The following is a 13,284-nucleotide window of genomic DNA, read 5'->3' as shown; positions in this document are numbered from 1 at the left end:
GTACATTTGAAATGAGACATTGCATAATGGAGTAGTTCTACATATACACATACACACACACTTTACATCAGCATGTGCATGCACATTTGCATGCCTGCAAGCGTGCACACATACGTGCGTGCGTGCGCGCACCACTCATGGCACTGCTACAGTCAGAAAGTCATCTTTTGATCTTTTCTAGGAGTTGCATCACGTTTGCACACTGGAAAATCAAAATGTGACACACGCTGTGACAATGGACTCAACCCTGACACCCTGCCCCTCATTACTTCCTTTCACAGACACGACTAGATTACGTTTATTTATTTGTTATTATTTCCATATATTCCATAGATACAGAGTGCATACTGTATATATCTGTGTAAGGTGTGTATCACTCACACATCCACTGGCCATTCATGGACATCCAATCTGTAGGAATCGGGGAGAGGGGAGAACGAGCGAGAGTCACAGGGAAACACATAGGCTTGTCCACTGTTTGTCCAAAACGTCGTATGTGTCAACATGTCCATGGGCTTCCATTACAGCGTCCGTGTCCACATGTGAATTCCCCAGTCCTCTCCATCAGGGCCCTCCTCGGCTTTTTTTGATTATTTCATCTCTCCGGGGCAGCACACATACTTAATAAATAATGACTGTCTGATAGATTTTTCCTCTCTCCCAATCCCTCACCATCCCCGTGTCTTCCACCATCTGTGTGCCTCACGCTGTCCCTCAAAAACATGCCGTCTCTCTCCCCATGCCTGCCTCTCTTCTCCTGTCCTCTTATCTTTGGCAATCTATTCTCTCTTGTTCCCTCTTTCTCTTGCTTTCTGGGTGCTTTCACCATCCATTACTTCTCTTCCGCCCCCTTCGCCCTTTTTCATGGCACGCACGCAGTGGTGTACAGTAACTGAGTACATTTACTTAAGTACTGTACATAAGTACAATTTTGAGGTATTTGTACTTTGCTTCTTTAATTTCCAATGTCCAATACTTTTACGTTTCCATTTTAAAAACACTAATATATATTCAAATATTTGCACTACATTTTCACGATTTTTCCAAAATAGCAGATCTACAAGCTCAGTGCTATGAGCTTGAACACCAAAAGGGGTTCCTGTCCTGAATGGGTTAATTTCAGGTGCGACACACTGAGCTTGTAGATCTGCTATTTTCAAAAGACGTTTTAAACATTTTGAAAACAATGAGTAGTACTTTCTACTTTTGGTAATGTAAGTGCATTTTGACACGAATCGTTTTGTACTTTTTCTCGAGTACATTTTTTTGAATTCTGGACGTATTATTTCTTGTATATCGCAGCAGCATTTGACACTTTTACTTACTTTTACTAACTTAAAGATGGAGTGCCACCATTTTTGTATTTTTCATGTGTCTATGAGGTGACAGTACTTCATTAGACACCCTGAGTCGTTTTTATGTGCAATGGTGTATTAACTTTGTAATTCTTCCTGGAGGCTGAACCCTTGACACTCAAACGTGCCAATGAAATAAACAGTAATGGTGACATCACACTATCAGCGCCTCCCCTAACCCCTCCCCCTTTATCATACAACTACAGCTGTGGGTGCGGCTTCAGTTCAGGTGGATCACCACCCATCAGGCAAACCAGGCATACTTAATGAACTGGTGGGCGTGCCCACATAAAAACAACCTTTTAACAAAGACTGTACACTTTTTTGAAAAAATTATACCTCCTAATATAACAATAAGACCTGATGATCATGTTTTAAGGTGGGAAAAAATCACGGCACTCCATCTTTAAGAGTTATTTTTTTTCCCACCACGTTGCAGCACGCCATGATGCTACCCGTGCTCACCCACCACATCCGCTACCACCAGTGTCTGATGCACCTGGACGCACTCATCGGCTACGTCTTCAAGGAACGCTGCCTCCTGCAGGTAAGGCAACACTTGGACACTTTCTTTTATTTTATTTTTGATTGGTGCAAACCACTCCAACATCCAGCTTTGTCTGTATGTTTGTGTACCTGTATACCTACGTGTCCGTGCAAAGGTGAGCATGGTTACTATGGTTAGTGTGTGACGTCACTGACATAGCTGATCAGACTATATAAGACCTTGCACCACTCAGTTCACACGGGTGTGATTTTTTTTATATACATTTTTATCCCTGAAAGCAGACCAGAGGTAGAAAACTGTCGTTTCCTGAGGTCATCGCTAGGGACACATGCATCACTAAGCAGGAACAGGGGATGGCAATGAAGGACCGGGAAGTCTGGTGTGGCATTGTGAAATCCATGATCTCAACCGTGGTCGGTGTGTGTGCACTGTGTGCACTGTGCCGGGGAGTGTTTGTGTTTGTTGATTTGTCAAATGCTAGTGCAACTTCCAACCATTCTCCTATGTCTCCAGCCTCCCACCTACCCACCCCCTGGCTGTCACATACTGAACACATGCTTCCCATTAAAAATGGAGTGCTGTGTATTTGTATTTTTTTGGGTGCAGCTTCAGTTCAGGTCGATCACTACCCACCAGGCAAACCACAGGCATACTTATCGAACTGATGGGCGTGCCCACATAAAAGCGACAATTTAACAAATATTGTATTCCTTCCTCCTTATATACAGTAATAATAATGCCTGATGATCATGTTTTAGGGTGGGAAAACATGACTGCACTCCATCTTTAAGGAACTTGACTGCTGCATGTGTTCAGAGGTTTGTTCAATTGGCTTGGAAAAATCCTACAATTCAGGCATAGCTGCTTTAACTCATTGGCAGTTGAATATAGCTTGTTTTCACCCAAAAACGCTGTCTTTTAACCTATTTAGGCCTGACGTCGAAATAAAAAAAACGTTCGCTCTGAAAGAATATATATTCAAAGATTTGTGCCGCGTTTTTACGATTTTTCAAAAATAGCAGACCTACAAGCTCGTAGCGCGCCACTCGGTGGCGCGCTATGAGCTTGTAGATCTGCTATTTTTCAATAGCTAAAGTATAACATAATGCTTAGTTAAAACACCAAAAGGGGTTCCCGTCCAGAATGGGTTAAAGGAAAGCATTATACTTGACCAGCTGGTTTTATTTTTTAGATCACGTCATTTCCGGGTGTACTCGTCTTCGTCCTAGGATCATTCACAACCCTCTATGGTGAACACTGAAGAACTAGTGTTCAATGGCAGTCTGCACTCATTGAGTGGCAGTAGGGATGCAAATCTCTGGAATATTCCAAAGTCGAAGGACTAATCTAATATAAAAAAAAAGAATGATCGCCAATAACAAATTAAGGTAAAAAAAGAAAAAGAAAACAAATTCAGCCTTGCAAGACTCTGGGTCTCGCGAGATCACAGAACCGTCAGTCAGAGGCAGCATAATTTGATTTAAACCAAAAACGAATGCATTGCTTTGATTATTTCCCGTTTCATGTCGAGGTATGTAAGGATTGTTCCAACTTCTATCACAGCACTATGAGCAAATCATTGGAGTGATGCGTCTCTGTTCCCCAGATAAGACCGGCGCTTGTATCTAAACTAAACCATTTAAAAGATTTGTCTATAAGATAAAATAAGTATGAATCATTCATTTGAATGATCTCGCAAGATCAGCACCAACCGCGGCCGGCGCATATAGAGAAATAATGACAACGTTTTACTGCATATTAGGATACAACTAGACTGGTGCTCGATTGTAAAGCTGTAACGATGGAAGTTGGATATCCATGCCCAACCTGGCTATACAGTACCCGTGTCAGAGTACCCGTTCCACCCATTTGTCTGTGTCCCTTTTATGCCCATATATGGAGATTTTTCTCTGTGTCCCTTTATTCCTATATATATGGAGTTCTGTGTCAGGTATGCCCAAATATGGAGTGTTGTGATGTCGGAACAGGCCAGCTCCGTATATGGACCCTGGGCAGGTCCAGAGCCCGGGCAGAGACCTTTTGTGGCGGTTCTGGACAACTGTGGGTCCGACCGACTCGACACCAGGCTCTGCACTCCCTGTGGAGTTACGTGCATTACAGACGTACGTGTGTACAGACAGACAGAGACATGGTGCATTTATAGTTGGATATGTTATATTAATACATTCAATGTTCGATGGGTTCGAATGAGTCAATCCCATGTGGTGTTTCAAAACGAATATTCAACCGTAATCTTTTGGCAAATTCTTGCAGCACTAAATGGCAGTGAGTTAATGGACAGTATAGTGAAGAAAATGGCGGATGGAAAAAGAGAGGCGAAGGAAGGTCAGGTCGAAGGCGAAGGTCATGGGACTGATGATGGCGTAGACCAGGGGTTCTCAACCCGTGGGTCGCGACCCCTCGGGGGGGTTATTATTTTGGGCGGTCCCCAAATTATTTTTATTGCAACTGAATGGCTGGAAAATGGAAATGAGTTTACATATAGTACATGCATACACCTTCCCTAATGATTATATCTGGTTTCAGTATTTATTTATGGTGTATTGTCTTTATTATTAAGGTTATTGTAGCAGTCAATTTATATTGGGGGTCGGGAGGAGGGCGACCCCCAATATAAATTGGGGGTCAATATAAATTGACTGTTACAATAACCTTAATAATAGAGACAATTCACCATAAATAAATACTGAAACCAGATATAATCATTAAGCAAAGTTAATGCATGCACTTTGTGTACTATGTGTAGGGATTATTAGGCAAGATTATGATGTCAATTAGCCAGAAATCAAATGTAACCCCGACTCGCCAGCGAATCAAATACACATTTAATTCCTATCTACTTGCATCTCATTAACGTCCAATTGAAGACGTGAGTCACTTAGCCTGTCAATATACACATAGTTTCCACTCGGAATGAAGCGATTTGAAACTATGTACATACTGTGTATCTTATCATAAAAACGTCTATCTGAAGACGTGAGTTACGAATACCTGGTATGAATAAATACTGTGTTACAGTTCCCCCAATATAAAACAAATCAAATACACACAGACGGAATCAAAGAATAGTCCGGAGATTTGTTTAGATTGTACCAGCAAAATGAGATATTTATTATATCGAAATACTGTTACAACATACTTGTCATATACTCAAATAAAAACATAGCAAGAACGGGCGCGTCAGGGTTAATCCAATTCGGACATTAGCCATAAAGACTTAACCCTGCGCATTGAAAATATACTATTTGGTAGACTGTGGTATAGTTGCTTCTGACTAGTCTGCACATGAGTTGTGCAAAATAGCCAAGGGCAAACGTTATAAAGTCCAGTCTTACTCAAATAACAATTTCAACTATAGGTCCGTTCAGTTTACAAGCACAATGCAAAGATAGTTTTAGGAAGAAGAAAGAGGGAAGAGGCGCGAGGAGAGGCTCTGGTTGGCGTCACTTTCAGATTTAAATGACAAAACTAAGTCAAAAGGGTAGCTAACCCTATCATTAGTTATCATGTCGTTCTGGGAGCTTGAATGTTCTCAAATACATCCTTGACCAACCTTTCTGATGATGAAACCTCAGCGGCGCTCGGAAACTGGATACCAGGGTTAAGTTGACAAAATTAGTTTCCAGCGCGGCACGCGAGTGTATCTTTACTCGTCCGTCTTTAGTTAAGGTATAAAGTATGAAAAGTCGATCAAATCGTTTCATATGGAAAACCACAAGTTAGCAAACGGGACCGCTCTAAGTCCTGAGTTTCGCGGAGGTGCAGCCCCCCGGCTGCCGGTAAAAGAACGCACCGGCTGATGTGGTTCAGCCAGCGTCTCGACCAAAATGAGCAACGTGTCTTGGGTGACACACGTTATATTGAAAAGGGGTCTCAAACTAAATTAGGCGTTTTCCTTTGTCTAACTCCAAATCCAGTTTTAACCAGTTTTAGTTGGAGTCAACAGAATTGTTTATCCAGCGTTTACGGCACCTATCACTCTCTCCTTATCGCTGAGCCATCTCCTCTTTCAAGCGTTAGTACACAGATGTGTGCGCACACGCGCACACACACACACACACACACACACACACACACACACACACACACACACACACACACACACACTCTCTCCCTTCAGCCTCGCTCACTCATTTTACATGTTCCATAGTTTCCATATGTCAACAGGTAGAAAATGATTATATTGAGAACAAAAACAGGGAGCATGTATTGCTGATTGGAGTATCAGTGGTGCGTGCGTGTGTTGTAATGTAACGAGGTAGGACACCCCATCTTGTGAGAGTTCATCTCTCGGTCAGACCTGGGTCTGACCCTGGGTCGTGTCCTGATAGTCACCTCTCTCTTTCTCTTATTCGGTCTGTGGTCTCTCAAAAACCCCCCTTTGCTGTCAGGTTAATCCAGGGGTGGTTGATTGTTAATTCAGTTTGTAGACAAACGGGCGCATCTGGCACTTTTAGCAAGCCAGTGTAAGGGAGGAATGTTACTCCTTTTCACCTCATCATTGGGGCGTCTCTCTGATCTTACTTGCTCAGAGCGACACCGGTACTTGGGGGGGAGGGAATCTGGTCCTCTTCCATTGTTCGGTTCAACTTGCATAATTGTCAATTACAAACCCTCCCAATGTCAGGCTACATATCCCCTCTCTAGGATAAATGAAGAGACAACGTTCGTGGACCTTCGTTTGGCCTAGTTACATATCCTGACCTCCATTCGGGACAAGATGTCAAGTTGAGGCCAATGGGGTGTCTGTCTTGCCCATAGGGCCCCTTTTTCGACAGTGGGGTCGCGTTCCCCTGTAGTGGTGTCAATGTTCGTAGCACTCCCTTGGATGCCCAGGATAGCACCTGTGACACAGAGGAAAGGTAGGAAAGGCAGTGTCTGTACGGTCGTTTCAGGTAGGTGTAGAGTTCTGCTGGGTGCAGAGTAGATTCCATGAGAGAGTGCACAGGCGACAGTGTCTGAATGTCATTCAGGCTTCCCCGAGCACGACATACGCTCCCAGGGGAAACAACACAATGTCAATTCATTCAAAACACTGTCATTCAGGTGGATGCCAGGTTCCGCTAGTCACGGAGCAGCATCCAGGAGAGAGAGAAACAGGAGACAGTGTCTGAAGGTCATTCAGGCTTCCCCGAGCACGACATACGCTCCCAGGGGAAACAAAACAATGTCAATTCATTCAAAACACTGTCATTCAGCTGGGTGTAATGCCCTCCAGGCATGGCGTAGCATTCATGTGGGGAAGAAAGAGCGGACAGGAGACAGTGTCTGTAGTGTCATCCAGGCGGATGCAAGGTTCCGCTAGGCGCGGGGTAACATCCATGTGAGGGAGAGAGAGGCAGGAGGCAGTGTCTGTAATGTCATTCAGGTGGGTGTAAGGCTTCCCCGAGCACGACCATACGCTCCCAGGGGAAACACAACAATGTCAAAACATGTCATTGCTGGCAGGTCAAAGTGTTATTGACCACATCATGCACCCAAAACGACATGGTTTCTCCTAAGTCATTTTACACTGAGCTCTCTACTCCTATTGATAAAGTTGTACTGGTCTAACCAGGGTGATAGAGAAGAGAAAAGTGGAACAAGGGCCAGAGTAGAAGAGAGGAAATAATACTTTCGTTTGTTAAAATAAAATTCAAACGATAACAGACTATAAGGAGCAAATGGCTCAACGTCTAGTGGAAATAATTATTTTGTCTGGTAAAAACAAACAAACGAAAAAACTAAGGAGCAATGGCTCACACTCTAATGGTAGAAAACAAAACAGTAACTACATTTTGTGACCACAGGTGGTTTAGCAGGCTAGTGCACCTACAGGTTTGAATTCATTCCGCTAGCGAGGTTGATGTTTGATCATGTCTCACACCGAGTCAGGAAACGGAACAAAAGGTCAACCCTCTATCTTAGGAAGCATTATTCTGCACAGGCACTTTGAGGTCGTTTTTATAATAATAAAACAAGAAAATGTAAACAAAAATTACTAATGGTGTGTGTGTGTTACACATACCAAGTGATCATCCCGTTTCGGTAGGGGAGGAGGTTTCTTACTGTTTCACGGGAAACAGGGTCCTATGTTGCTTAAACTATTTAGGCGAGAAACTCAATAGGCACAACACAGCTAAGAGTTCTACAATGTAGAGCAGCCAACAGTGCCGGTGAGTTCTCTCGCCTTGGTTTTGGTCTCAGAGTCTGTCAGTTCGGTGATTGTCTGGGGCGTGTGTAATTTGATTTGGTTTCGGTGTACCCATTTTGTCACTGGCTTGCCTTGGCCTTTCCCGATTTGTATCTTATAGGCTATCGGGGAAAACTTGTCCACTATATGGTACAGGCCTTTCCATTTGGGGAGGGACCTATTGTTCATCCCCTCTTGGTGAGCAAAAGTGGAACACCGAACCAAACCCCTTACTTGGAGCTGGTCCTGCGAGGGCCTTTTGCCATAGTGGGCTTTCTTGACCTCCATGCTCTTTGCCAAGTTCTTCTGAGAAGATCTGGCAAATGGTCCAATCCAATCTATCTGCAGATCTGCCCATGGGAACATAATTCCCCTCTCTTGTAAGGGTGTTCTCGGGGTTGGACTTGAAGGTTGGAACTGACAGCACGTCAAACAACCTTTCACATAATGAACCACGTCTTGGTACATTTTGGGCCAATAGGCCATCTGGCACAACTCATCGCAGGTTGCCTCGACACCTCGGTGTACAGCAGTTGGGGAGTTGTGGCCGAAGCTTAATAGTACCCCCCTGTGGTGCTGGGGTATAACTAGACGCGGAGAAGTATATGAATCAACAGCATACACCAACAGACCATTGCTCAGTGACATGTAGTCGCTTGACAACAGTAGTTGTGTTAGGTACTCTGTTGAGTCCCTGTCTGTGTCAGGGATAGGTGTTGGTGTGTCCCCAGCAAGGAGCGCCATCATGTGGGCTAGGGCTGGGTCAGCCGCCTGTAATGACACTAGATCAAAGTCTCTTTTCACAGGGGCCGTCGTCCCATCAGGGGACCGTTGGTCCTGCTGCAGTAACGCAGGGATTTTGCCAATGACCGGAATGGTCAGGCTGGAATCATAGAAGTCAGTGCTTATCAACAAACCCAAGTCTGTTCCTTCGCACAAAGTGACGTCGGTATCCAGCCGGTTGGTCACCGATGGGTCTGTAGACCTTCCTTCCACATCCAAAATGGGTGTGCCTTGGAAAGTCAGACTTTGCCGTAACTGGGCATCTCTCCCCCCTAAAGGAGGAGTCCCCGGTGGGGAATTAGTGCCCTGTAAGCAAGTTATTTCCAGCTGTGCCTCCACGAGGTCACTGTTGGTCTGTTGAAACTGGGTAAACTGCGCCTTGAGGTCGGCGATCTCTTGTTTAGCCCTATTCAACTTACTATCTGTGGTGGCTAGCTTGGTGACAATATCAGTCAAGCGAGCCTGTGTCTTTCGTAACTCAAGTTCATCAGTCAAGTCTTTTATCTGCTGCCGAGACCTGGCAATTGACTCCACATTAGCTTTGGCTGCTAAGCAATCAAGCTCATGTAACCGGACAAAGTTTGCCAATACATGCCCAGCTAATTTCTCGCGTTCTGCCTCAGTGTAAAGTCTTGATTCAGCATGAGCACTAGCTAAAGTTTGGAGATTTGAAAGGACCGTGTCTGCATCTATTTGACCGACGTTAGGAATGTCAGAGTCTGTCAGACTAAGCATCTTTCTTATAGCTACGCAAGAATCCATGCTCCCTGTTCGTGTAGCTGGCTCACAGCACAGTATGCTTCTAAGCCGCAACAATTCTGTCAACAGACAGCGGTAGGAAACAATGCAACAACCACGCTCCCTCGCTGCCTCTCAGGTAAAAACAGCACTGTGGTCCTCAATTTGGTTTGAGGACAATTGTGCACAAGTGAAAAGGCTATATCGTTTGTGTTATTATTCCTGCCCCTAACCCCCCTTTTTATTAACACCCTTAGTTCCTTTTGCAAGGAAGAAAGGGAGTGAATAAAAATTAAAAAGGGGATAAACACAAAAAAAAAAAAATTGAATTAAAAATCTCAAACTGTAAATGTCCAAAATTAAAATAATTAATTAAACCCAATCAGTCAATTGCCTGATCAACCAAACCTCAAAGGTTTAATCAACCACACATCCACCCAAACGGAAATAACCAATTAAACCAGCAAGCTAATTGCCTGGTCGATCAAAACCTCAAAGGTTGTTAGATCCACCACTCATTTAGCCAGAAGGTTATTTCGAGCCTTAAATTTTAAATGCCACCAAGGAATGACTGAATCTCTTGAAATTCACACTCCTAATGACAAAATGGTATTAATTAAGTAAACTCAACAATTTAATTGCCTGGTCAATTAAAACTTCAACCACACACTTAAACAGAGTTCATTTTAAAAATCCCAGCGTCCAACGAGAGATCGGAATGAATCATTAAAATAATTAAGTCACTCCCCATCTCAAAATTGGAACTGTAATCTTCAAAACAAAGCCATTTGAGCATAACAGGCCAATGAATCGACTGAAATCCTGAAAGATTTTAAAACGATCAGTCAACTAAAGTCCACCTTACAAATTTAAATTCAAATGATAATGCCTGAAATAAGCCAGGGCAGGGGTGTGATTAAACGAATAACAAAAGACCTGTATCCCTTAAACAAAACAAGCTTGAATTTGCACAGAACAAAGGCTATGCAAATTTAAAGAATGCTCCAATTCTGTCCAAGGCACAGGCCGTAAATAGCAGAAACGTTTCACTTTATGTACCCCAAAATCAATTATCCACAACCGAATTTGCCTGAAATGAGCATGAAAGAGGGTTTACGTGAGTTACCACAACACCACGCTATATGTTTACAAACACAAGCAAACAACGCAAAATGTCCCCACAGCAGTGAGGCAATTAATGAGCTACCAGTATATGCGAACTTAATGAGTGTACTTTGACACGCAAAATAAGTCCCCACCAAGTGCAAAGATTAAGAGGTGTTAATCTTCGTCAAGCAGCAAAACACACGACCATGCATGTGCCCTATTACAGCTCACACAGTGAAGCTAATGTTATGACACGTGTGACACCAGCGACGGCCACTAGATGGGGCGGCACGCCTTACTTGTATCACAACAACGTGTCAGTAGGCTGGACACCAAGTGTCACGGCCTGAGACCCCCACCTCTCAGGGCGGAGTTCAGACGGGGGAAATCAAGATGGCGATTTTGCAATCTGGCTGGAAGCAGCGTCCCACAAGTACAGCGGAAACGCCCCACGTCACCAATTTCCAAAATGGCGACCTCGCAAAGTCGCAAAACACAATGGCCAGAGTCCCCCGAACATTAGATGGTTTCACACTGTCTTTTGACCAACGTCACACCAAGTATAACGCTGCTTGAACCGTATGGGCCCCGTAAAAGCAATCAAGCCAACGACCAGACAGTATAGATCTGTTTACTCTCCTGATTTAAAAACTCGATACCTCAAAAAGCGGCACACTAATGGAGACATTTAAGTCTAAATTCATACTAAACCAATGGTCTTTCTGTAATCCCGTGAGCCGTTTTATAGTAAAGAGAGAATTCTCAGGTTCCACTTGACAATAGCGCAAAATACACGCTATACGAATCTAATCGCTTAGTCAAGTGGCAAACATTCGTTGCTGAAATGACCCATGAATAGCTTACATTATGGGTACAGTGCAACTGGGCGTTAGGAAACAGAATCTCTTAAACGATAGCCCACTTTTTATTAATTACGCTCCAGTAAATAGTAATCCCGTTTCTGCAGAAACCTGGGACCTAAATGTCGGAGGATATTCAAACGTAATGTTCTAGGTTCCAGCCACGGTCACAGCGTGAGACGCGGATCAAACCATTTACTCTAAAAACAACTCTAAAAAAAACAACCTCGATTCCAATTATATGTACATTAATTTCTCTCACATCGAAGGGTCTTATATAACACAGTAAACCAGTTCCGTTAACGGGACACCATTATGTAGGGATTATTAGGCAAGATTATGATGTCAATTAGCCAGAAATCAAATGTAACCCCGACTCGCCAGCGAATCAAATACACATTTAATTCCTATCTACTTGCATCTCATTAACGTCCAATTGAAGACGTGAGTCACTTAGCCTGTCAATATACACATAGTTTCCACTCGGAATGAAGCGATTTGAAACTATGTACATACTGTGTATCTTATCATAAAAACGTCTATCTGAAGACGTGAGTTACGAATACCTGGTATGAATAAATACTGTGTTACAGTTCCCCCAATATAAAACAAATCAAATACACACAGACGGAATCAAAGAATAGTCCGGAGATTTGTTTAGATTGTACCAGCAAAATGAGATATTTATTATATCGAAATACTGTTACAACATACTTGTCATATACTCAAATAAAAACATAGCAAGAACGGGCGCGTCAGGGTTAATCCAATTCGGACATTAGCCATAAAGACTTAACCCTGCGCATTGAAAATATACTATTTGGTAGACTGTGGTATAGTTGCTTCTGACTAGTCTGCACATGAGTTGTGCAAAATAGCCAAGGGCAAACGTTATAAAGTCCAGTCTTACTCAAATAACAATTTCAACTATAGGTCCGTTCAGTTTACAAGCACAATGCAAAGATAGTTTTAGGAAGAAGAAAGAGGGAAGAGGCGCGAGGAGAGGCTCTGGTTGGCGTCACTTTCAGATTTAAATGACAAAACTAAGTCAAAAGGGTAGCTAACCCTATCATTAGTTATCATGTCGTTCTGGGAGCTTGAATGTTCTCAAATACATCCTTGACCAACCTTTCTGATGATGAAACCTCAGCGGCGCTCGGAAACTGGATACCAGGGTTAAGTTGACAAAATTAGTTTCCAGCGCGGCACGCGAGTGTATCTTTACTCGTCCGTCTTTAGTTAAGGTATAAAGTATGAAAAGTCGATCAAATCGTTTCATATGGAAAACCACAAGTTAGCAAACGGGACCGCTCTAAGTCCTGAGTTTCGCGGAGGTGCAGCCCCCCGGCTGCCGGTAAAAGAACGCACCGGCTGATGTGGTTCAGCCAGCGTCTCGACCAAAATGAGCAACGTGTCTTGGGTGACACACGTTATATTGAAAAGGGGTCTCAAACTAAATTAGGCGTTTTCCTTTGTCTAACTCCAAATCCAGTTTTAACCAGTTTTAGTTGGAGTCAACAGAATTGTTTATCCAGCGTTTACGGCACCTATCACTCTCTCCTTATCGCTGAGCCATCTCCTCTTTCAAGCGTTAGTACACAGATGTGTGCGCACACGCGCACACACACACACACACACACACACACACACACACACACACACACACACACACACACACACACACACACACTCTCCCTTCAGCCTCGCTCACTCATTTTACATGTTCCATAGTTTCCATAT

General features: G+C 43.4%; 1 protein-coding gene across 2 annotated transcripts in view; it reads left to right on the top strand.

Moving 5' to 3' along the window:
* Positions 1 to 13,284, top strand: part of drosha (drosha ribonuclease III) — a 141,343-nt gene that overhangs the window by 48,084 nt on the left and 79,975 nt on the right. For both annotated transcript variants that reach the window (XR_013788485.1, XM_079489646.1), the window contains exon 19: positions 1,795 to 1,902. Coding sequence is in view for 1 of the 2 variants with exons in the window: in XM_079489646.1 (XP_079345772.1) it covers positions 1,795 to 1,902 (108 nt within the window). In the remaining variant the exon portion in view is untranslated. The remainder of the gene's footprint in view (positions 1 to 1,794; positions 1,903 to 13,284) is intronic.

This window comes from Electrona antarctica (assembly GCF_951216825.1).
Source record: "Electrona antarctica genome assembly, chromosome: 20".
NCBI classification, from domain to species: domain Eukaryota; kingdom Metazoa; phylum Chordata; class Actinopteri; order Myctophiformes; family Myctophidae; genus Electrona; species Electrona antarctica.
The sequence above is the reverse complement of the archived record's forward strand: the minus strand, read 5'-3'. Positions and strand labels throughout refer to the sequence as shown.